The sequence below is a fragment of the Macadamia integrifolia genome, chromosome 8, assembly GCF_013358625.1.
Source record: "Macadamia integrifolia cultivar HAES 741 chromosome 8, SCU_Mint_v3, whole genome shotgun sequence".
NCBI classification, from domain to species: domain Eukaryota; kingdom Viridiplantae; phylum Streptophyta; class Magnoliopsida; order Proteales; family Proteaceae; genus Macadamia; species Macadamia integrifolia.
Genome location: NC_056564.1, coordinates 10,204,418 through 10,228,662, shown reverse-complemented (window position 1 = coordinate 10,228,662; position 24,245 = coordinate 10,204,418). Strand labels below are relative to the sequence as shown.

The 24,245-nt window shown below is 37.5% G+C and overlaps 1 protein-coding gene across 5 annotated transcripts in view; it reads right to left on the bottom strand.

The window, feature by feature from the left end:
* Nucleotides 1–24,245, bottom strand: part of LOC122086979 — a 60,379-nt gene that overhangs the window by 8,402 nt on the left and 27,732 nt on the right. For 4 of the 5 annotated variants that reach the window (XM_042655912.1, XM_042655911.1, XM_042655913.1 and 1 more), the window contains 2 exons: nucleotides 21,015–21,094; nucleotides 9,232–9,367 (listed from right to left, as the gene is read on the bottom strand). In XM_042655912.1, coding sequence (XP_042511846.1) covers nucleotides 9,232–9,367; nucleotides 21,015–21,094 — 216 coding nt within the window. Of the gene's footprint in view, nucleotides 1–9,231; nucleotides 9,368–21,013; nucleotides 21,095–24,245 lie in introns of those variants that run through there. The other variant, XR_006142593.1, reaches the window with a different exon arrangement.

Here is a 24,245-nt window from a genome sequence, read left to right as displayed (position 1 = left end):
CAAAACTTTTTCCAGAATAACTTATTTCTGGACTTCAGACTGCTTCAATCATGGCTTGCCTTGAAACATCTTCTTTACTTTAAGGCAGGCATGATCTTAGTTACATGAGGAAAATGAATGACTTGCGCTGAACAGCAGAACAATTCCAAAAAAGTCCTTGCAAGGAATAAACTACCTTTGAGGCTGTCATTGCAAGAAAACCCAAGATCTGGATAGAGTTCTTCAACTGACAAGGTTCCAATCTAACTAGATAGTCAGTTTAGAATTGAGAGGTTTTAGAGCTAAAGGATAGTTGCTACCAAATTTCTGTTTCTGGAAAGAGAGGGTCTTTAGAAAATCTCTGATCAATTAATCTTCACTGTGTTTTGCAAGAGATATTGAAAGGAGTGATGGCTAGGTAAAGAAGTCAGTTAGGAAGAGGATGTTTTCTCTTCTTTGTAGAAGAGATTCATTGTAATTGGGACCCCCACTGTGTTTCATTTGAGATGCTTGGGAGGTTCTTTCCCTAGTTTGTAGCATAAATCATTTCAACAGGTGGTCACACTTTTATTTCAACACCAGCACCAAAATTCCAGTCTTTTTGACCAAAAAACTTGTGCATGGAAGTAATAGGTTGCACGCTTCAAGTAAAATACATTTTCCAGAGGAAAATCATTTTAAATGAATTTACACCCAGAGCAAGACTCACATCTCAAAGCAATATCTTATTAACTAAACCCTGTATATTTTTTCCATTTTAGTAGTAAAGAAGACTACTAATGTAGTACTGAACTTGAGTCATCAAAACAGTAGCCAAATAACAAGATCTTTCAATCAAAGAATAGTTCCTATTAGGGGAAATTGGGTGATTACTAATAGCAATAGGAATAGGGGTAAAACAGTAATTTAATCACAAAAATTAGGGTTCAGAATTTGACTAGATATTACTGGTTTCAGCTATGACACAATATGCAAACAGTAGGTAAACAACAAGTACAGAAATCATAGAATCAGAGGTGTATTAGGGTTCTAATGGAGAAGAAGGTTTACAGAGAACAGAATTTAGGTTTGAACTACCAATCGATTCTGCATAGGACTCTGATATCAGTTAATGAAACAGAGCAGCAAATCAGAATTGATATCAGTATGTCAGAGTATAAACGGTAGGACTAAAGACCAAGAAAGCTAGTCTTAAGATATGGCGAAGGGCTAAAGAGGCAGAACATAAAAATAGAGGTACAATACTGCCAGAAACGAAGCAAAGAAGATTGTGGGGGACAGCCAGGGGAAGAAATATGAAGACCTCTATGATAAACTGAACACAAAAGAAAGGGGGGGAAAACCATCCATAAGATAGCTAAAATAAGAGAAAGGAAGAGTGGAGATTTCGACCATGTGAGATGTATTAAAAGTGACGATCAAAGAGTGCTACTAAGGGATAAGTTATAAAGAGATGGGATGCAAGGAGATTTGGGACCTATTAAATGGAGATAGTCTGAGTAGGAGTGACACCGAAGAATGCTTATTCATCAAGACACCACACGTTATAAATATATAGGAAAGGTTGGAGTCGCTGAAGTTAAAGAAGCCTTAAGAAAGATGAAAGCAGGCAAGACACCAGGCTAAGATAAGGTTCTAATAGAAGTGTGGAAGAGTTTAAGACTGTGGGGTATCTTAATTAACCAACTTGTTTAACAAGATTATGCACACAAGAAAAATGCCAAATAATTGGAGAAGCATTGTAGTTCTGACATACAAATATAAAGGTGATATTTAGAGTCGCAACAACTATAGAAGCATAAAACTAATGAGTCATATATGAAATTATGGGAGAAGGTTATTAAAGCCCGCTTGAGAAGAGAAACTACTATTTCGGAGAACCAATTTGGTTTGATGCCAGATAGATCTATAACAGAAGCTATTTACCTATTGAGGATGCTTATAGTCTTTATTGACATAGAAAAGCCTATGACATAGTCCCTAGAGAGGAAATCGGGCATGTGCTAGAGAAGAGAAGGGTTTCGAGTAAATATATGGAAATAACTAAAGATATGTATGAGGATGTGGTGACTAATGTGAGAACTATAGGAGGACAAGGCAATGAATAACCTATTATAATTAGGTTACATTAGGGGTCAACCTTGTTGAATTGATGAATGACGGTTGTCCAATGGGACACAAGCCAACTTTATTTATAATTTGGAGGAGAACAATCTATAATGGATACAAGACCAAAATACCCCTATAGACAATCCTACCCTTGTACCCATATTACAATACTCCCCCTCAAGTTGGTGCATAGATATCACACATGCCCAACTTGCAAACAATAGGATGAAACATTTTACTACTAAGACCTTTTGTAAGAACATCATCCAGTCTTCCATATCTAGGAACAAAAGGCAAACAGATGAGATCCAATTTTTCTTTGATGAAATGATGACCAATCTTCACATGTTTCATTTGATCATGCTAGATTGGGTTATCAACAATGCTAATGGCTGATTTGCTATCACAATAAAGCTGCATAGGGAGTGTAATTGGGACAACCAAATCAGTGAGAAGACTCTAAAGCCACAATAGCTAACAAATGCCATGAGCCATCGCACGAAACTCTGCTATAGCGCTATACCGAGCCATAATAGCTTGCTTCTTCCTCCTTCAAGTAACTATGTTACCACCAACGAAGGTGCTATAACCAATAGCGGGCATGCGATCATTAGGTGAACCTACCCAATCAGAATCTGTGCAGGCATCAACAAGAAGATAATCATGAGGAGAAAAGAGGACATGACTTGGGGCAGATTTTAAGTAACATAAATACGCACTATCGTAGTTTTTAAGGCGGTAAGGCGACGGAGGCGTTTGAGGGTCTTTCAGAGCCACCTTAGCGATAAGACAGGCATAAAGCATCGCCTTATCGACTAAAGCGTTCCTGTGTAACTTTTTTTATAAAACCAATCTATTTGGCTCAAATCCTAGTTGAATCCTATTACTCATATGTTAAATAAATATTAAATGTTCATATTCATACCAATGTAAGATATTCATCAAGAAAACAAATCAATAAAGTGAATAAACTAAGTTCATTTTCATCAATCATCAATCATCAATCATCAATCATCAATCATCATAATATTAACATATAATATAAATACATAATTATGAAACAAAATTATAAATATAAAGAAAAAAAGACATAAAAAATACAAGTATTTATTATACTTACTTCTATGATGCCAAAATGAGTGCCTAAGTCCTAAGGTCATCCACTATATTTCTACTCCCGTCAAAGAAGAATGAAGCTTGCCGCTGCCAGAGAAAAATGGTGGCCTGGATCAATGGTTCTTCCTTGTTCCTTGATTCCTTGATTCCTTCTCAAAGCCCTTTCTTAAAACCCTTGACAAAATCCAAACCCTGTTTGTGAATCATGTTTTTGTTTTGTTTGTTTTGGTTATTTTTGATGGAGTAAAGCTTATCCCATACATCTCAAGTGTTAACAAAACCATACACCTACCAATAAAAAATCTATATTTGGAATCTTCATCAAGTAATTTTAAAATGTGTTTAAAAAAAAAAAAACCCATAAGGCGCCACTTCACATAAGGCGGAGCACTGCCTTACTATCTTTAGACCGCATCAGCGCCAAGGCGCTGCTAAGGCGTCGCCTTACCAATGCCTTAAAAACTATGCACACTACTACTTCCATGTGGGTGGAGTAAAGATCATGCATACACCGGTTAACCAAGCTAACAACATAAGAAATGTTAGGGCAAGTATGAGAAAGATAAATCAACCGCCTGACCAACTTCTGATATCATCCCTTATCCATGGTATTACCTTCCTTGCTAACCAAGTGAGCGTTAGCATCATTAGGATTATCTACCGGCTTGCATCCAAGCATACCAGTCTCAAAAAGAAGGTTGAGCCCATATTTCCGCTGAGACAGGTAGATGCCATTGGAGGACCTGGGAACTTCAATGCCAAGAAAATAATTAAATTTTCCAAGATCCTTAATCTCGAATTCCTTACTAAGATATTGCTTGAGGCGAGAAATTTCTTCAATGCCACTACTTGTGACAACAATACCATCAACATAAACAATCAATAGAGCAAGTTTTCCACCTGATCGTTTGATGAACAATATGTGGTTAACATTGCTTTAAGAATAGCCTGCGGTAACCATGGGTTTATGAAAATGCCCAAACCAAGCACGTGGCAACTGCTTCAACCCATATAATGCACGCTTCAGCTTGCACACTTTACATTGAGTTTTAAAGGATGCAAACCCAAGAGGAATGTCCATATACACTTCCTCCTCAAGTTCCCCATGAAGGAAAGCGGTCTTTTCACATCTAATTGTTGAAGATCCTAACGTAAATTAACAACACAGGACAAAATAACACGGATAGTGTTCATGTTGGCCATTGGAGCAAATATCTCCAAGTAGTCAATCCTATAACTTTGAGTGAAGCCTTTGGAAGCAAGCCTGGCTTTATAACGATCCACTGTACCATTAAATCTTTGTTTGACTGTGAAGACCCACTTACAACCAACCATCTTCTTTTGTGAGGGAAGACAAATGAGATCCCATGTGTTGTCCTCTTTGTCCTCTACATGTTGAATTGATGAATAACATGTCTAATAGGACATATGCCAACTTTTATTTATAATATAGAATGGATACAAGACCAAAATACCCCCATAGACAATTCGACCCATGTACCCATATTACAACAAGTTTTAAGCCCTTACTTGTTTGCGTTTATCATGGATGGTATTTAATTAGGAACATTCAAGACGAGGCCCCGAGGAAAAGCAGGGATTAACACTAAGTTAGAGTATGAAGATCAACCTTAGAAACAAGAGGTTCTAAGATAAGTAGATTAAAGACGGAGTATACGATGTGTAACTTTAGTCAAACTATGATGGATAACAATATGGTGAAGATTGAAGAGAGAGAGAGAGAGAGAGATAAGACAAAGTGACTATTTTAGATATTTGGGGTCAACCATAAATGAAGAAGGCGACATAGAGGATTATGTTTTATAGAGAATTAAGGTGGAATGGATGAAGTGGAGAGGTGCGTACGGAGTGTTGTGTGACCAACGTATTCCTTTAAAGCTTAAAAAGGAAAATTGTATAGACTGTAGTATGACCAACTATGATGTATGGGGCAGAATGTTACCTAGTTAAGAAGTGTCATATAGATAGCTTTGAGTAGCAGAGATGATGTTAAGATTGAATGTGTGGCAAAACTACAAAGGCTAAAGTAAGGAATGAACATATTAGAGCGGATTTGGGAGTTGCTTCGATCCATGATAAGATCTAAGAAAGTCATTTGAGGTATCATGGCCATGTTCAACGGAGGCCTGGGATGCACCAGTAAGGAGGAGTGATCTGATTCAGATTAAAGGAGCTAAAAGAGCGGAGCAAGCCTAAAATGACTATAGGAATAGTAGTGAGGAAAGACATGCATAGTTTAGGTCTTGTCCCAAGTTTGACCACAGATAGAGCCGTTTAGAGGGCAAGGATCCATGTAGTCGACCCCAATTAGCTAAGATTATTTTTTACTTGCTGGTGTTGTGCTATTTTCCTTTTTTACTTTCAGTTTTCCTATCTGGTCTTTGCATGGATACATGTAGCGACCCTATTAAGTTGGGATAAGGCTGAGTTTGTTGCTATTGTAGAGTATAAACAATAGCTTAAGAAGAAACAAGGGAAGAATTGGAAAAAACAGAAATATATTCAAATCCATCTATTAGAACAAAGCCATAATTGAATTGACTTCTATTTTAGGGTTCAAGAACTTACTGTAGAGATTTTAGAATGATCAGGTGGCTGATTTTCTTAATCCAAAAAAAGGTGCTACGTAAAGCTTTTAGAAAATGAAGCTCTAAATTTGGAATTTCGGTTATGTACTTACTTGTTAATGGATGAAGATGATAGAACAATAAGAACAACAAAAAATAGCACCAAGGCTTCACACCACAAGGTGGTTTGATTAGATCAAACACCAACCTACCTTGATTGCACACAAGGGTTTCCTTGATCAAACACAAGAGATTTCTTCAATGGAAGAGAGCAACAAATGCTTTTCAATCAACAAAATTTGTATATAATGCTGGCCCTCTTACAAAATTACATAAAAAAACTCAAAATTAGACTTAGACACTAAAAATGAAAGGCCTAACGCAATCCTTAACTAATTGGGAAACCTATACTGAATAGGCAACTGAAATAACAAAGAAATAGACTCAAAACATGACTGCAGTTATAGACTCCCAATCCATCCTAACTAAAACACTCAAAATAGCAAGTAAATAAATAAAGACATCAAATTAACTAATCCCATATGCCTAACCTAAACCCATATTGAAGGCCATTACAAAAAAAACACATGGGATCAAAGGCCTAAGACATATATAACCCAACCCAAGCCTTATTCCTTATAAAACAAATCCATTTCGGTGATGAACCTGCATCAACTCTCCCGAGCTTGAAAAAATCCGTCCTTAAAAAATGATGAGGGGGAACAACATATGAGTTGCAACCTTGATCATTCCCAAACAAAATTCTGGTTTCTTGTGGATGTTAGGAATGTAGTCTTCAAAAAACCAAGGTGACATAATGAACTTTATGTCCTAGACCTTTGAATTAGTATCAACTGTGGATGTCGTAGTAATAGAGTCCTCAACGTTGGTAACCTTCTCATCGAAGACTTGAGGCACAAGCTCTACTTCTTCTAGAACATCTTGAATGTTGATGATTTCTTGTGAAGAGTTCTCGACCACCACCTCATCTTCCACTGTTTTAGCTTTGTCTACTTCAGTCTCTTCAACGTAGACCTCTTCAGTAAATTCTTCTACCCGTTAACCCTCCGTCCTTGAAACATCAAAAACTGCCTCTTCTTTATCATCACTATTCACCGTGATCACTTCAGTTTTATCTGCAACTTCTAGCTCCTTTTATTTGATTGCTTCCTTTGATGGTGAAGAATAGAGCTCAACTTGTGCTTTAACAGTGTTGGTGTCAGACATCCAACAATCTCCAACCTGCAAGTTGATTTTCATTGACGGATACTTCAAGCTGTCATCAGCTTCGAAGGCCCTTTGGTGGTAATCTTGTTGAAGGGAATTTAATTGATCTTGTTCTCGTGCTTGGAAAGTCCGTCAAGTATTTGTCTTTCAGATCTTCTTTCATCACCCTCATTTAGTGGGTACTCTGCCATAGTCTTCAAGGTCCCTCTCATGGGTCCTCCACCACTCACGTATTGAGCCCACTAACTTAGTTTGAGCCAATCTCGTCTTTCTTGCTTTAGAGATTTCGAACCACTCAAACTAATTATCTAGACGAGCCAACCAGCCATAAAATACCTGTGACTCATGTTGGCCACCGTACTCCATGAGCTCATGTTTGACCTTAGTCACCAGTGTGTTGGTTAAGTGTAGGCTAATCAACATTAAAATTTCTCCATATATGCTATTCAAAAGTTGGTTGCACCGTAGGAACTCTTTGTGAACCTCTACCTACGAACCTTCACTTATAAACATGAGTTGTAGAATGTGCCTGATATCTGTCTTCTCTATCAAATGGTATGTTACTATCTTGTATTGGTATAGGAGTGGTATTCCAAGCTTCTATGGCCAACAACCTCCCCTCAATACTCTTCTGACCATCATTCAACTATGTTTGTAACTGTTGAAACATTTCCATTACTTACCCATCAAATCAGGTGGATTCAGAAGCCCTGATGAAATATCCATTGTTATGCTCTAATACCACTTAATGTAGTTGTGTTTGAAAAGACTCAAAACAGTAACCAGTAGACAAGGTCTTAACTCAAAGGATAATTCAAGTGTGGATAATGAAGAACTGACATGACAAAGAAAACATACTCAAAACAATACTGGACCTATAGATTCCTAATCCAGCCTAACTAAAACACTCAATAGCAAGTCAAATAAAGAAATAAGGAATTAACTTAACTAATCCCGTATGACTAGCCTAAATCCATATTAAAGGCCCATGAAAGTGGTCCATTACAAAGAAAACACGAAGGATCAAAGGCTTAAAACATATATAACCCAACCCAAGGCTAAGTCTTAATAAAAACAAGCTCATTTCAATGATGAATCTGCATCAACTACTAAAAGGGGTGAAGGGCGCAAAAAATAAAAAAAGGCCTTTAAATAGTGTAAAAGAATCACAAGACCCTAGAAAAGTGTTGGACACCAAATTCTCTCCCCCCTTCCCAGAAGTAAGGTATCCAGAAACTGGAATGGCCTGAGTAGTCATCATCCCTTCAAAAGTCCTACTACATGAAAGATAGTCATACTCTTAACCCTACCACCCCCACAACCCCCCCAAAAAAAAAAGTATCAGAAAATGAGACAATTAAAATGGACCACATTGGTCATAAATTCTTCAAACTCAACAACATCCTCCTCCAAAACCTTTAACCAACTTCATGGGGTTGTGTACATGGAGATTCCAAGCAAGGACGAGCGTGAGGATCTATGCAAAAAGATTAATGGATTATGGCTAATTATAATAAGTGCCGGCTGTCAACCTTGGCGCATCACTACAAATCAGCCAAAGGCTTATAACGACAGACTATAATAAGGTACCTGCTTTCTACCTGACGTACCATATAGATCGGTCAAGCCAAAGCATCCTTCATGCATTATGTCCACCACCAAGACAATCCTTGGTTATATTCTTGCCACTAGATAGAAATACATAAGCTAGCTCAGCATGGTTGTTTTATGTCCTACCGTTTCTTCCAGGCATTTTAAAAAGGTTGAACCCAGTGCACAAGGCTCCCGCTGCTGCAGGGCCTGGGGAGGGTCATAATATACGTAGCCTTACCTCTGTTTCGTAGAGAGGCTGTTTCCCGACTCGAACCCGCAACCACTAGGTCATCAGCATCTAGAATATTTGCTCTCTTAAGCTGTTGGACCTTAGCCAGGAGAGAATTTGAGAAATACCGAAAACTTTATCTTGAAATGACGACACAACCATCCCCTTAAAACTGATTCTCATATACTACTACATATATTGTGTAAAGGACATATTACTACACTGATACATTTCAATTATCTAAAATTTCTTTACTGCCTTCCAATATTAAAAAAAGTCATGTTCTTATATACTAGCACCATATGTGAAGTATTTTTAGTTTCAGATGCTAATATGGAGTTCAGAAACTTAAAATGGGATAGTGATGATAGAAATGGATTTAGGCCTTACATTTTGGACCCAACGGATCCCTTGAGAAATAACGTCATCTCTCCGAAGCCATTGGATTTGCCTCAAGAGCCAGTCCTCAATAGCATCTTCCATTACCAGCTGCAAAATTTGCTTTGAAATCCAGAAAACCTGCCTTCTGCATAAGGAAAGACAGCACATAGATCTCAGGTTGATAACTAGCAGGTAAAATAAGTACGGAACTTTTCATTAGAATTTATTTTTTTCAACCAAAGTTCAAGGCAACAGGTCAACAGAATGACAATCTTAATGAAGTGAAGATATTTAGCATCCAATAAACATTCAAGACAGACTTGGCACCAAATTTTATGGTGGGAAATGTAACATATTACACTTTATGGACGATGAATGATTACAAAAAAGACTACTATGTCAAGTTTGCCCTTAAATATGATTGCCCCTCAAGGTGGTTCCAGCATAAGACAATGTTCTGGTACGGAATTAGAGATGGTTAGTGCTAGACATTTAGGAAGATGTTGTGATGTAGATAAGTCACTTGGGTTTATTTTATTGCAAATAAGCCTTGAGTTGTGCTATGTATGTGTTGGGCCTTTGATCCCATGAGTTTTATATGAAATGGGCCACTTTAATAGGCCTAAAATATGGGTAGAAGGTAGAAAAACGAGATTTAATTCATTAGTTTAGTTAGTTGCCATTTAATTGAATAAAGGCTCATTAGGCCATTAGTCGGTTGTAAAGTCCTATATGGACTATTAGTTAGATAGTCCTACTATGTTGGAGTCATAAAGCCAAGTCCTAGTCCTATTTTGAATTCCTAGTTGTAGTAGGAGTGTCTAGCCCTATTGGGAAACTAGCCCCTAGTAGTAGTTTGATTGCTATTCTGCCCTCTATAAATAGAGGAGCCTATGTCTTATAATGACAGATTTGAATGAATGAATTATTGAGTGATTACTCTTTGGCTAAAAAAATTGTTATTGAGATGTGAGATGCCTAAACCTTTGAGGGGTGTGATACCCAAAATTTGAGGGGTGAGATGCCCATTCCTTTATTCTCTTTCACCCTTCTCAACCCTCCATCGATTCTTCTTTTTCTATTTTTATTTTTTGTTTATTGTTATTAGAAGTTCAGACCTGCTAAAGCATACAAAATCAGAATCAGCTAGCCAAAGAGTTCTTGTTCTTAAAACCAATCGACCCTCATTGCTGCCCAAGTTTGATATCTGATCTACAGATCCTTTGGAGGACTGATTCTATACTCTAAGAAGATCAATCGATCCTCTCTTAAAGGTTATCTGAAGAGACAAGTTGTTGTTCCTACAGAATTCTTCACATTCTCTCTCCTAGGTCTGAAAATCAAGAAAGCGCATAACTCCATAACCAGGCGTCAGAAGCCCTTCATATTTGGGGGTTTTTGTACCCTCCCTAGGGACTATCTACACCCAAAAGTGCAGCTCAATCGGACTCCCACAGACCTGGCCGCACCTTTCTCTCTCCAGCTCTATAGAAGGTCTTTCTCTCTCCTATCGGGTTGGGTTTTGGGCTGGTTTTGCTCCTATATGGGTATTGTATCCTTGGGGGTTTATTTGATGGTATTATTTCTTTGTTTCTTGCTCCAATTTGTATTGTTTGGGGTTATAAACTGCGGAGTTAGTTACTTGTAATCTACTGCATTATGTTGGTTCAAGAGTATGACCACCTTTTTTCAAGCCCAATGAAGCTAACGTTCATCTCATGACTGTTGATTCAAGGAAACGGAGCAAGGTATGCTCGAAGCTCTCTTGGAAACCAAACTCTTCACAAGAACTAAATTGAAGAGGTAGCTGCTGGAATGAGATTCAAAAGGTGCATAGAAGTATAAAGATGCAGATGAAGATATGCTTATGATTTCTCTTTGTCCTGGCCAAAGTCTAAGACATTAGAAATAGGGTTGGAGTAATAAGGAATGAGTAGAGAAGGATCCTTTCCCATTTTCTCCCCTCCCCCCCTACGCCCACCTCCTTTTGGAAGAGCAACCATGATCAAGGATTAAAGTATTGGTGTTAGTTGCCTTATCGGTCAGGTCATTTTAAGAGATGTATCGTATCGTATCGGAGAAACACTAAAGATATGCACATAAATGGTCAATATATGCATGGAAATACACTTTTGCATAAAAAACTGTATAAATAAGCAATATATAAAATGTATCATGTATACACACTAAAACGCAGAACCCGTATTGAGAGAAGTGCATTCAATTGAAATTGTTATAAAATGATGAGGTTTCTTACATGTAGTCTATTGCCATTGCCATTAATCTCATGAAGAGTGTCAGGCTGGTTTCAAAGTCATTGCTGGGAGGTTCTTCAAGAATAGGAGAGATTAGGATGATGTATAGGCATCGCCAACGCCTAAGAGATAAGGCGGCTCAGCCTAGACTGGCACTTGGTCGCTTAGGTGACACCTAAGCCACAAGGCGCCACCTTGATTTTTGACCATCCTCCATCGCCTTCGTCACCTCGCCTTGGTAGCTATGGGATGAATTGTGCATTTGGTGAACATAGGCACAATATTGTTGTTGGTGAAGCCCGATCACAATTTAATCTAGGAAGTACCAGCAATTTTTCCGAAATAACAGCAGGCCCATTTTCTGGTAAGTGGACCATGGGAGTTGCAAGGCAGCAGGAGTAGGAGTGTAGGGGGGAGAAGCCCCAGCCCAAATTATTTTGGAAATAGTTTACTGGGGCACTTTTTGTACTTTAGGGTTTCTCTATGTAATGCGCGAGATGTTTTATATAGGGGGTTATCTCGTAAGGAGGTGTGTTGTGAGGGTTCTGAGATTCCGGTTGCATAAAATGAATTCTGCCCCTTATTAAGACACGTATCAACTTGCATGGCTGTATCGCAGCATATTGTATGATATGGCTCGATATAGCACGATACGTATCAATACAGTTGGGTTTTAAAATGTTTGTGTATCTGTATGTATAGAACTGTATCAATACGTAACTTACCAAATTGTACGATATGGTATGATACAATTTGATATGTAATTTGTTTTTAAAAGGTCATGCATTGTATCAATACTGACCAATACGATATGCACCGATAATTTAAACCATGAACATGAGGACTTTGTTAATATTAATAGGAAAATCCATACCACATAATTAGACACGACTGTGGCTATCGAACAGGTTAGCACATACAAACTATTGTATGGAGAGGAATAAAAATCAACTTATTGTGACTGAACCTTATGAAAATAAGGTTAAAGTGACAGAAATGAAATCTGAACTCAACTATATCAATTTGCAAATTTTAAGATTTAAGTGAATAAATAAATTAGAAACTGAACTAGAAGTAAAAAACCAAGATGGTCGAAAGGCATCAATAAAAAAATTTGAAAAAAAATAGCAATCGTGTTACAACTTATCTACTATGAAATATTTAAAGGAAATCGAACACAGAGAGAGAGAGAGAGAAACAAAAGCAACTACTTGTCATGAGCAGTAGTATAAGTTTGATTGTTAAACGTTTGGACAGAAGAAACCCATTTTCATCCTAGAAGTCCAAAATTCAATTCCATTAACTCAATACAATCTGATTTTATATATATAAGCCCATTTTGGACCCCTATCTAGATGTCTAAAGAACTTGGGAGTTCAATACTTGAGAATATTTAAGACAAATAATCTTACTTGAAACTTCAACTTCTTACAAGGAACCAACTTAAAAGTACAAAGAAAGTACTAATTTCATGTTGAGAGCTTTCCTTAGATTACTAGAACATATCCTATCTTACTCAAAAGTCAAAACCATAGTTGTCGAGGTGATGCCCAGGTGGCAGGTGGTTTTCTTGGGGTCTAGGCGCCTCGAAATGGCGAACTCGGTTTGGCACTTATTTATGCCAAATGTTGTTTACGTAAATGAAATAATTTACTCAAGATATCATTCATAAATAAGCAAACTCCCTCTATTTGAATCCAATAAAAATAGTTTAAAAATCAAATTCCAAAAGGATAGAACGTCAACCCCATAGTTTAAGAACAAAAACTGGATTTTGATTGCAGGGGTGATTTTCAATTTTCAAATGCTGCGGTTTTTCGCAAATATGAAAATTCCATAAATCTTATCATGATAAAACAATACTAAAAACCAAAAGTGCGGTAAAATGATCTTTTGTTCTTATGTGCATAACTTTATTTTCATTCAGGAGACTTTTAACAGAATTTGCGCACCTTAAAATAAGTTTGACTTTGACCAGAACATACTTTGTTCATCCAAGTAGAAATCTTGGATTTGTTGAAAAGTTGGTGCTCTACCTAATTTAAAAGGTCTCATATAAAAATAAAACCATTTGACCAGTCACACTTATTAGAGAAATGTTTCTGTTATCTAAATGTTGATTTTTTATGATTTGATGTGATTTAATGTTGATTTTTGATGACTTGATGTGGCTTAATGTTGATTTTTGATGATATAAGGTATGTGTATCATACTAAATAATGTTAGAAAAGAGGGGAAATAAAAACCTTGGGTGCCTTGATCGACTAAGCAATGTGATGGAGGGCCTTAGGGAAGAAGGGAAAAACCAGAGTAACAGGGGGAGAGGAAGGGAGTCACACAGAACACTATTCACCCAATTCTCATTCAATAATCAATTCACTCTAAGTTGTCCATCGGTTATAGCCTATATATAGGAAAAATAGAGACATAAAATTAGAAACTCAACTGAGACAGTATCCAACCTAAACTAGGAAGCAACCATAAAAGGAAAATAATGCAAGGAAAGAAGTCCTAACTCTTGCGTTCAAGTCTAGAAAGTGAAAGCATAAAATAAATGACAAAAAAAGCTATTAATTATGTCCAACCCTTGTTGGACCAAAACCCCAGGCTGAACCGGTTCTTCTTGGTTCTTAGCTTCCAAATCCGGTCATGTTGGTCCGACCAGGTAAGTGCAGCCTTATTTGCATCGACTCTCCTCCTCTGAAAAGAGCTTGACTCCGTCGAGTTGGGATGAGGTCCAAGAATGCCGTCAGAGTCGAGGAGCTTGAGGAGAAAAGTACCAACTGTCCTCTTGAGTTTTCAGAGGGGGAAGATCCTTTGCCAGAAGAAACTTCATCTCAAGGCCACCATGCTGAAAAGAGTATGTATTCTCATATCCACAGTGCTTGGTTTTCTTGTCGAACAACCATGGGCACCCCAGAAGAATGTGACAGACTTTCAAAGGAAGAACATCACATTGCACCTGATTAATCAGTCCACCAATGGAATACATGAGCAAACACCTTTCATTAATTTTCAGATTATTGTTGTTCACCCACCCAACCTTGTAGGGATTCGGATGAGGCTCTGTTTCATTAATTTTTAGATTATTGTTGTTCACGGGCTAATCATCGTCCTCGGGAATCTTCTGTGAGGTCAAAAGAGGGATTCGGATGCTCTTCTGGTACATAAGGTAGAAAATTGTCCTTGTCAATGTATGCTCAAAACCGTTAAGACATTGATTAGCTCGATGCCCATACCCCTTGCATGTGAAACATTGAATAACCTCCTTTGGAAATACTGAGTTCCTGTTATAACCATGCCGTGGTGGGGAGTAAGGTCTGTCTAAACCACGGCAAGGAGGGAATTATGGACGATTAGGCCGTGAAGATGACATGTCTAAATCATGTCGAGGTGGAGAATATGCCGACTAGGTCGTGAAGATGCCATAAAAGATGAAGCACTAGCCTATGGTCTGGTGATTGACTTTTCCTGTGGAGATGACTGTGGCTGAATAGAACTAGGACCGCTAGGAAAAGTATTTGTAAATGACCTCCTATTGTATGGGCATTTCAGATATTACTTAACTTGATATACTACTTGTACGACATCTTCCATTGTATGCAGTCAACTAGATGCAAGGGTAGCACTAAGTTGAGGGTGCAAACCATTGGGAACTATGCCATCAATACTTCTTCATTCCACTCAAAATCAAAACGAGTGACCAGCTAATAAAATCTAACAACATATTCTTTAATCGTCAAATTCTCTTGTCTCAACTGTGCAAACCTGAGATGGATGTGTTGCTTGTAATAAGGAGGCAAGAATCTCTTGTTCATGACTTCATGCATTTCAGCCCAAGTAGTGACTAATCCAATGCCTCGGGTTCGGTTCTTATGCTACTGCTTGACTCACTAGATTCGGGCCGTGCCTTTCAGTTTAGCCTCTATAAATAGGATCTTGCGGGCCTCAGTCAACCCGTACCATCTAAAGAATGTTTCTAAGCTGTGAATCCAGTCAAAGTACAGTTATGGATTATTATCTCCATAAAAATCAAGGACATCCAATTTTGCAGCTCTTACCGCTCCATCATCATATCTAACAGTTCCATATGGTGGTGGAGGTGGTGGTGGCAGTGTATAATGTGGCGGCGGCGGCGGTGGTGGTGGTGGTGGTGGTGGTGGTGGTGGTGGTGGTAGTGGTAGTGGTAGTGGTAGTGATACCTGTGGAGTGGTGTTGGAAGAATTCCCAGATCGATCAATAGAAACTTACATAGATTCCATCATTGTTTTAAGGGAAGTGACAACGGTAGTGAGAGCATCAATTTTTGTATGAGTTTTTCCCTTATATGAGTTCAGGTGTTGAATAACTTCACTGTTGGCTACTATGGTGGAAATAAGAAAGATTACACTCAAATATGATGGCAAAAAGTAAAAAAAAGAGGTTAAAGAACAATGGCAGAAGGGTAAATAACTCTGTTCTCTTTCTTCATTTGTTTTTCCTGAAGGATGGTAGAACTGTAAATATTTCAAGTTCAATTTAAGCCACAAAGGGATATCACCTGTGGGGGCAGGAGTATAATTGGAAGTGAGTTAAAAAATAGGACAAAATAACCAACACGTAAGGGTGGAGGTAATTATGGGAATTCTGGGTTAAAACTTAAAAGGGCACTTATCTTAGGGATTGGGGTGCAAGAAATTGGAGACTTGGAGTCATCTTCTACCAGCAACAAAAATAGAGTTCGACTTCCAATCAGCGGTGCAAATCCAGGAGAGGATGGCAACTTTAATAGAGGTCCGATTAGAGCCAGCAGCTTCAACAGAGGCATTAAGGGAGTAAGCGAGCATATAGGTATGGACCTGGTCTCTTGTACTCTCGCTTCTCTTCGTCTCTTTTTTTTTTTTTTTTTTTTGGTTACTTGAACCCTAGCAGGGATGGGTTTTGATTGAGGCAACGAGGGAAGAAGGAAAGGCGGTGGGGGTTTGTTTTCTAGAAATCGAAAGGCTTGGGATTGGGTTTATCGACTCTCGTTTGACAGGCCCAACTGAAACTCCTTTTTTTTTTTTATCTCAGTTCTCGATAGAGAACAGAAATAGGGTGGGAAGGAGATAAGGGTTAGAACACAGGCAAGGGGAAGAAGAAAGGAGGTTGAGTGGAGGAAGGACTTGGATCCTTCGGCTCTCATACCAAGTTGATGGAGGGCCTTACGAAAGAAGGGAAAAACTAGAGTAGTAGGGGAAGGGAGTCACACAGAACACAAATTCACCCAATTCTCATTCAATAATTAATTCGCTCTAAGTTGTCCATCGGTTACAACCTATATATAGGGAAAATAGAGACATTAAATTATAAACTCAACTGAGATAGTATCCAACCTAAACTAGGAAACAACAATAAAACAAAAATAATGCAAGGAAAGAAGTCCTAACTCCTATGTTCAAGTTTGGAAAGTGAGCATGAAATAAAAGACAAAATAAGCTACTAATTATTTCCAACCCTTGTTGGACCAGAACCCCGAGCTGGACTGGTTCTTCTTGGCTCTTGGCTTCCAAAGCCAGTCATGCAGGTATCGATAGAACCTAAAAAAAAAAAGGTGCAGCCTAATCTGCATCACAATGCCTAGGTACCCCTCCACCACCTTGGGTCGCCTTGACGACTATGCATAGGATTGCCTAGTTGCCGTGATAACTATGCTTGAAACATATCTAAGTTACCCCTAATACCATCCCAATCATATTTGTCAAGGCCTTGCTTAGGTCTCAAGGCCCTTCAGAATGGGAAAGGCACTCACCAATTTTTTTACAAGTTGGTTGTCACCTTAGACCAATATTGACCTAGGCAAAACCATTTGAGTTTTTTTTTTTTTCTTAGCTCATGCATGGTTGTTTACTTTGATATTACACCTTTATGCAACTTACCCATATATTTAAGGGGTTAGATTTTGAAAAACAGTAAAACTATGGGGCTACAATCATGGTTAAAGTATCCCACTGTACCCATCAACACGGTATGGTGTGATACGTATTCATTTTTCTAAAAAACTTTAAAATATCCCACTGTATCGCATAGTATCCCATTGTATCGGCCAATACAACTCAATATGGTGTGATACATGCCGATACCATCGATACGTCTCTTAAAAGGCCCATGTGGGTTTCATTCTCAATAAAAAACTTATAGAACCCAGAAAAAAATGCAAAAAACCTCAAAAGCTCCTAACCGAGAGTCCTCCTAAGCCTCGTTAAATTGGTTTTTTACATAAATTTCAGTTTGGAGTTTTAGTCTACACTAAAAAAGGATTCAATAAGGGTGTTTAGATTTTAAAAACCTAAGTTTGGATCATTCAACAAGTTGAATTCAAAGATTGAAGGAGATTTCACAGATAAAGGTAGGTTTCTCCAAACCTTGACCATTGTGTTTAAATCATGGTTCAACATTTTGACCAAACCTACGAAATTTCCCACATTTCGATAGTATCTGAGGATTCCAATACCAAATACCATATGTCTTTTAAAAATCATTGGTTCGACCATTATCGACCAAAATTCCTATATTTCGACCAAAAAATTTTGAACCAGCCTTTATAAAAGCCTTCTTAAATGGGAAACCAAGCCTTCTTATTTCGAAATTTCGACATTCTCCCCCTATTTCATCTCTGTGGAGTGGGAAACTTGGGAAAGACTTGAGATTTTTCCCTTATGCCATCAAATCTTCATTCCAAGCCTGGATTTTGCACATTCATAGCAAATCTACTTAAGGAAGGGAGCTTGGACCAAAAAGGTAAATCACATCTTCCCCAAAAATCATATTTTTTTTATAAAATATACTTGAGTGTTAACTGTTGAGACTTGAGAGATAACTCACAATTATGTAATATTATTATTTATTTTGAATCCTTTACAATATGTTTTGTTCATTTTAAACTTGAAATCATGTATTTCACATTTTGAGTTAGTAACTTATATATGTACTTATTACTACAGTTCCAGTCAATGACTCAACATACATTAGCAAACTTTGGTTAACACCACAAGTATGACTTGTTGGGAAACATGTCCACACTCCTTGCCATGTTTTGGTGTTAACAAACAAACATACATCTTTAACTTGATTGTTAAAGTGTGATTAGTTTGAAGAAACCCTTAGAAGATCGAAGGTCGAATCAAGACATGAAGCTAAGCTTAAAGACATGAAACAGCAAACAAGAAGGAAAGAAGATGAAGGGCTAAAGAATGGAAGATTCAAGTGAAGAAGAAGACCACTAGGATAGATTAGTTATTTTTAATGTAATTTGTAATTTCCACATACTTATATGCACTCACCTCATGCATGTGCATTGCATCATATTAGAATGACCATAGAGCATGCCTTGACTAGGTATGGAAAGTTTCTAAGTGGTGTGGAACACACAGTAACCTAACTCAAGGGTATTTAGGGAATCTTAAATTTAGTATCAGGAGATGAAACCTTCATAGAAGTTGTAGAAAATTGAGTTGTGATTTCAACACAACTGATCTCAAGTCAATCCAAGGTCGGACCAAAAAGTTATAGTCAAAACACTGGTAACTGGTCAGTATGACAGAGCATGTCATGTTGGCGGTCGACCGGCTGGAAGCCCCGGTCGACCGGAACCACCCGAGACCATAGGCGGTCGACCGTCTGGAAGCCCCGATCGACCGGACCTGTCCGAGACCATAGGCGGTCGACCGGTTGAAAGTCCCGGTCGACCGGTGCCTGTCTGGAAGTACTCCAACGGCTATTTTTTTGCCTACAACGGCTCTTGGTGGTCGACCGGCTACCAATGGCGGTCGACCGGTATACCCAGAATATGTCCGTTAGAGCTTGATTCCCTACCTAAAATGCGTCACTAAGTTCACCTATAAATACCCTAATCACTCTTAATTAATTATTCATTAAGAAAGAGCTTTAAGAGCATTGTTGCAAGCATTAGAGAAGTTTATTTTCTACTTGAGTTATTCTATTACACAAATCCCAAACAAGAGGCTCAAGTCTTAATCAAAGTCCTCTACTCTCTCCTGTGCAAGTCAAAGCCGTAAGAGAGGACTTTACAAAAGGTGCATCACTCATCATTTATTATTCATTATCATTTGCACCACACTTGAGGTATTCCTCTTATTCCACTATTTCTTATTTTCTGTTTTTTACAATTCTAGACTGTACTTAGGATTGTAAGGATACTCTTATCCTAAAAAGAGAAAGGTCTCTCTCTACCTCTAAAAGAGAGATTGTGAAGGCGTCTCTCTGCCTGGAAAGGAGATTTGTAAGGATACTCTTATCCATAAAAAGATTGTAAAGGTTTTTCTTCCCTACATACTGTACTGAAAGGGAGAACTAGTGGAATACCTTACAAGAGGATTCTTGTAGGGAGTGGACTAGACTCGAATTGAGTCGAACCACTATATATCTTGTGTCGTGGTTGTTCTTATTTTATTTATTCAGTATTGCTTTTAAATTACAATCATACTTGTGATCTGTACATCGAAAAGAGTTAAATTCCACTAGTATAACCTATTCACCCCCCCTCTAGGTTATTTCATGACTTTAGGTGTTTTTTTAATGAAACTAACTATGTCAATGGTTTAGAAATGTCTAAAAAATGACGTACAAAAAAAAAAACCATTTTGGGGGTTGAAACCAAAGTTTCCACCAAACCAGGAAAATTTCCCTGGTTTCCTTGAAATTTCCCATATTTCAACCGAAATTTCGGTATCCACTAGGGTCGAAACCCAATATCTTGAACCTTGGTTTAAATTATTGTTTTTATACCTATTGTTTTGCCATAAATCGATGGACTTCGATAAAACTAACCCATCCATAGCATCAAACTTTATCATTTGCAAAGATTTGTACTGAGACTCAAGAAATTTAATAGAAAATGAAATTTCTTCATGTTTGATTATTTTATTTTATTTTTTTATGTCTTCCAAAAACCATTTCCTATTAGTCCAAGGAAACCTTGCCACATTGTAATTCTATTTTCTGTTTTAATCCTATTAATAAAGCAAGGTCAGCAATAGAAGCTTAGACACACAAGTCCTATCGCTAAACCTCTCCCTCTCTCTTTATCTTCATCGTTCTTCTCTGGTTTCTTATCTGGTTGACTGGTTACTTTATTTCTGTTCCTACAAAACCCTTTCTGCATGCCTTAACCAATAAGGACTTACCTAGGCCGCGATGCTCCAGGCCAGTTCCTTGGCTCAATTTAGTGCCTTAGCAACTATAATCCCAAGTGACCAAAAAGCCTTTTGGTAAAGAAAAATCTTTCTTGTGTTTATATTGCTTTAGTCCAGTGGCTCTAGTCAATATTAACTTAAGAGTAGAGCACTGGATTTAGATTGAAAAGCTTCTGAGAAACAAAAACCTTAGCAAAGAAACTCAGACACTAGAATTTCCTGACAGAATATTATAAGGTGCACAACATAGGTTCTCAGAAATCACGAACAGAATGAATTCTATGTACCTAATTATTCATAGTAATTCCCTAAATAGAACAGAAACCACGTGGAAATACTAATAACTGATTCTTGAGTTACGCACCTTAGCCAACCTCTTCTTTTGAGTTGAAATATCTTATCAACTAAATTCAACAGAGGGACGCTGACATTGGGTGGTGTCCACTGAAAGAAATCACAGGTTAACCATGTCAAAAGAGTTAGAAATACAAGCGCAAAACTAAGTGCCACTGCTTCTGCTGAAGAAAAAACGAAGAAACAAAAGAACAAACACTCGAAGACATATAGAATAACCTCTTCTTTTAAATATCGATACCCTTGATTAACCTAGTCAATTTTCTAAAATACTCCAAAGCATGTCTAGCTCTAGGAGAAATGGACAACGCTTACACAAAGGACTATATAGGGCATATTGCATGCTTGTTACTACTTAAGAGACACAAGCCACAAGGGACTACGAGGTTTGTAGACCACATACTTAGACTAGCTATTATGCTATCCCAGACTGGTTTGGAATAACCATGCAATCCTTGCATTATAATGGTGGAGGTGTTCAGTGTCAGAAGTGAAGAAAGACAAACATGCTTTGACAGTTTATTTTGGAAAATTCTGTTTACAGGTGAGCTTTTTCTTTGGTTAAATGGTATGATTCTGTGGTCAAAGAGGGGATCCAAAAAATTTCTTAACTTCCTGGACTGGATTTTTAGCGACAAGGGATTCAGGGATGCAGACTGAAGGGAACTAGCTTCCAATTGATCATCTTATATTGATTATAGGTATGAATAACTGTCTATAGGGAGCGCCTTTCCCCTTTGGAGATACAAAAAAATTAAATGAGTATAAACTAATAAGATCTTGAAGGGCTTCTCTACTAGACATCCCTTTTTTCCTTCTATCAATACAATTCTATATATAACTTATTACAGAATCACCCAGTCAATAAAAATAGTTAATTTAACTTCATCGAATTATCACAATTTCCAAAAAAAGAAGGGAAAAACAAGAAAAGGATTAAAGGAAAGTACAAAGAATAAAGCACTCAAAAAAATTCACAAGAACTAATTTTTCAGCATACCATAGTGTTAAATAAGTGGGATAGCCCAAAGGTCCAGCCTAAAAGCTTAAGCTATTAGGTGGAAATGGCCCAAGCTTATATAAGACACATAAAAGGTCCCTAATAACCGATGTGCCAATATTGGACTATAAATCTAGAAATCCCAGAATTCTCAATACACAGATGTCTTAAAATCTTCATGATGACTAATTAAAATTAAACAACAACAACTCAACCTTATCCCAACTAAATGGGCTTCGCTACATGGACCTTGCCCTCTAATCAGCTCTATTTGAGGTCATACTTGATACAAGGCCTAAGCTATGCATGTCTTTCCTCACCACTTCTCCTAGGATAATTTTAGGTTTGCCCTCGCTCTTTTAGTTCCTTCAATCTGAATCAAACCAGTCCTCCTTACTAGAACATCCAAAGGCCTCCTTTGAACGTGGCCATGCCAACTTAAACGGCTTTCTCATATCTTGTTATGTATTGAAGCTACTCCCAAATCAACTCTAATATGTTCATTCGTTACTTTATCCTTCATTCCTTCCTAGTTTTGCCACATATCCATCTCAACATCCTCATCTCCGCTACACTAAGTTTATTTACATGATGCTTCTTAACTGCCTAACATTCCGCACCATACATCATAGCCGGTCGTATGGTTGTCCTATAAAATTTTCCTTTTAAGTTTTAAAGGAATACGTCGATTGCAACATTCCAAACGCACCTCTCCACTTCATCAGTCCTATTGTAATTCTCTATGAAACTTCACCCTCTATATCACATTCTTTATTTATGATTGAGCCTAGATACCTAAAATAATCACTTTGCGAAATCTGTCTCATCAATTTTCACCATCTCATTGTTTGTCCTAGCATATCTAAAGCTACACACCATATATTCCGTATTTGTTCTACTTATATTAAAACCTTTTGATTCTAAGGTTGATCTCCATAACTTAAACCTGGCGTTAATCCTTGCATTTGTCTCATCCGCCAAAACAATATCATCAGCAAAAAACATGCACTAAGGAACCTCATCTTGAATGTCACTGGTTAAATCATCCAAGATAAGTGCAAACATAAGGGCTTAAAGCTGATCCTTGATATAACCCAATTGTAATTGGACTTCATTACCTTGACCTCCCATAGGCTTACATAATCAACACACACCATACATATCTATAATTATGTCCACATTTATTTGAAACACTTCTCTTCTCTAGTATTTGCCAGATTAACTCTCTAGGGACTCTGCTATAAGCTTTTTCTAAGTCAATAAAGACTACATGGAGAATGTTCTTCCAATCTCTAAATCTTTCCATGAGTCACTTAAGTAAATAGTTTTTTTGTGGATCTTCTTGGCATAAACCAAATTGGTTCTTTGTAATAGTAATTTTTTGTTTTAGGTGGGTTCAATAACCCTCTCCCATAATTTTATAGTATGACTCATTAGTTTTACTCTTTGCTTATAGAGTTACTACAGTTATGAGTATCACATTTATTTTTGTAAATTGGAACCACAATGCCTATTTTCATTCATATGGCATTTTTCTTGTGCTCATAATCTTATTAAACAGCTTAGTTAGCAAAGATAAACTGCAGATTCCTAAGCTCTTCCACACTTTTATTGGGACTTCATCTGGTTCTAGTGCCTTGACTACTTTCATCCTCCTTAAAGCTTCTTTTATTTCAGACACCCTAATCCTTCATACATATCTACGACATGTAGTGTCTTGATGGGTAATGCAGTCTTCTAGGACACTATTACTTGAATTGTCTTCATTTAGTAGGTTGTAGAAATAATCTACTGAAGATCTGGTTTTAATCGAAACATGAAATTCTATTGGAAAGTTCTAAGATTCGGCTAATGAAGACCTGATTTTAAACTACATTCCTATCAAGTTCTCTCAACAGTCAATGGATGGCATTGCTTTGGGGATTGAAATTGGATGATTTTTTGTTTCATGATTATCCTCACTAATGTGATGACCGGTGATGTGTGATATCATACTTCCTACAACACAAGCATTCAACCCTTTATCTTTTAAGCACTCTTTTAAAACTCTAGATTTAGAGAAACACCAAAAGTACACGTAAAGGACATATTGCATTGGAGATTATGTTACAACTAGCAAAACCCAGTCCTTTCAGTTAGGAATCTAGAAATTGAGATACCGATCTCCCAAGTTTTAGGATGAATGAAATACTGAAAGACATGCTTGATCTGGCATGAATAGTTTTTTTTTTTTTTTTTTTT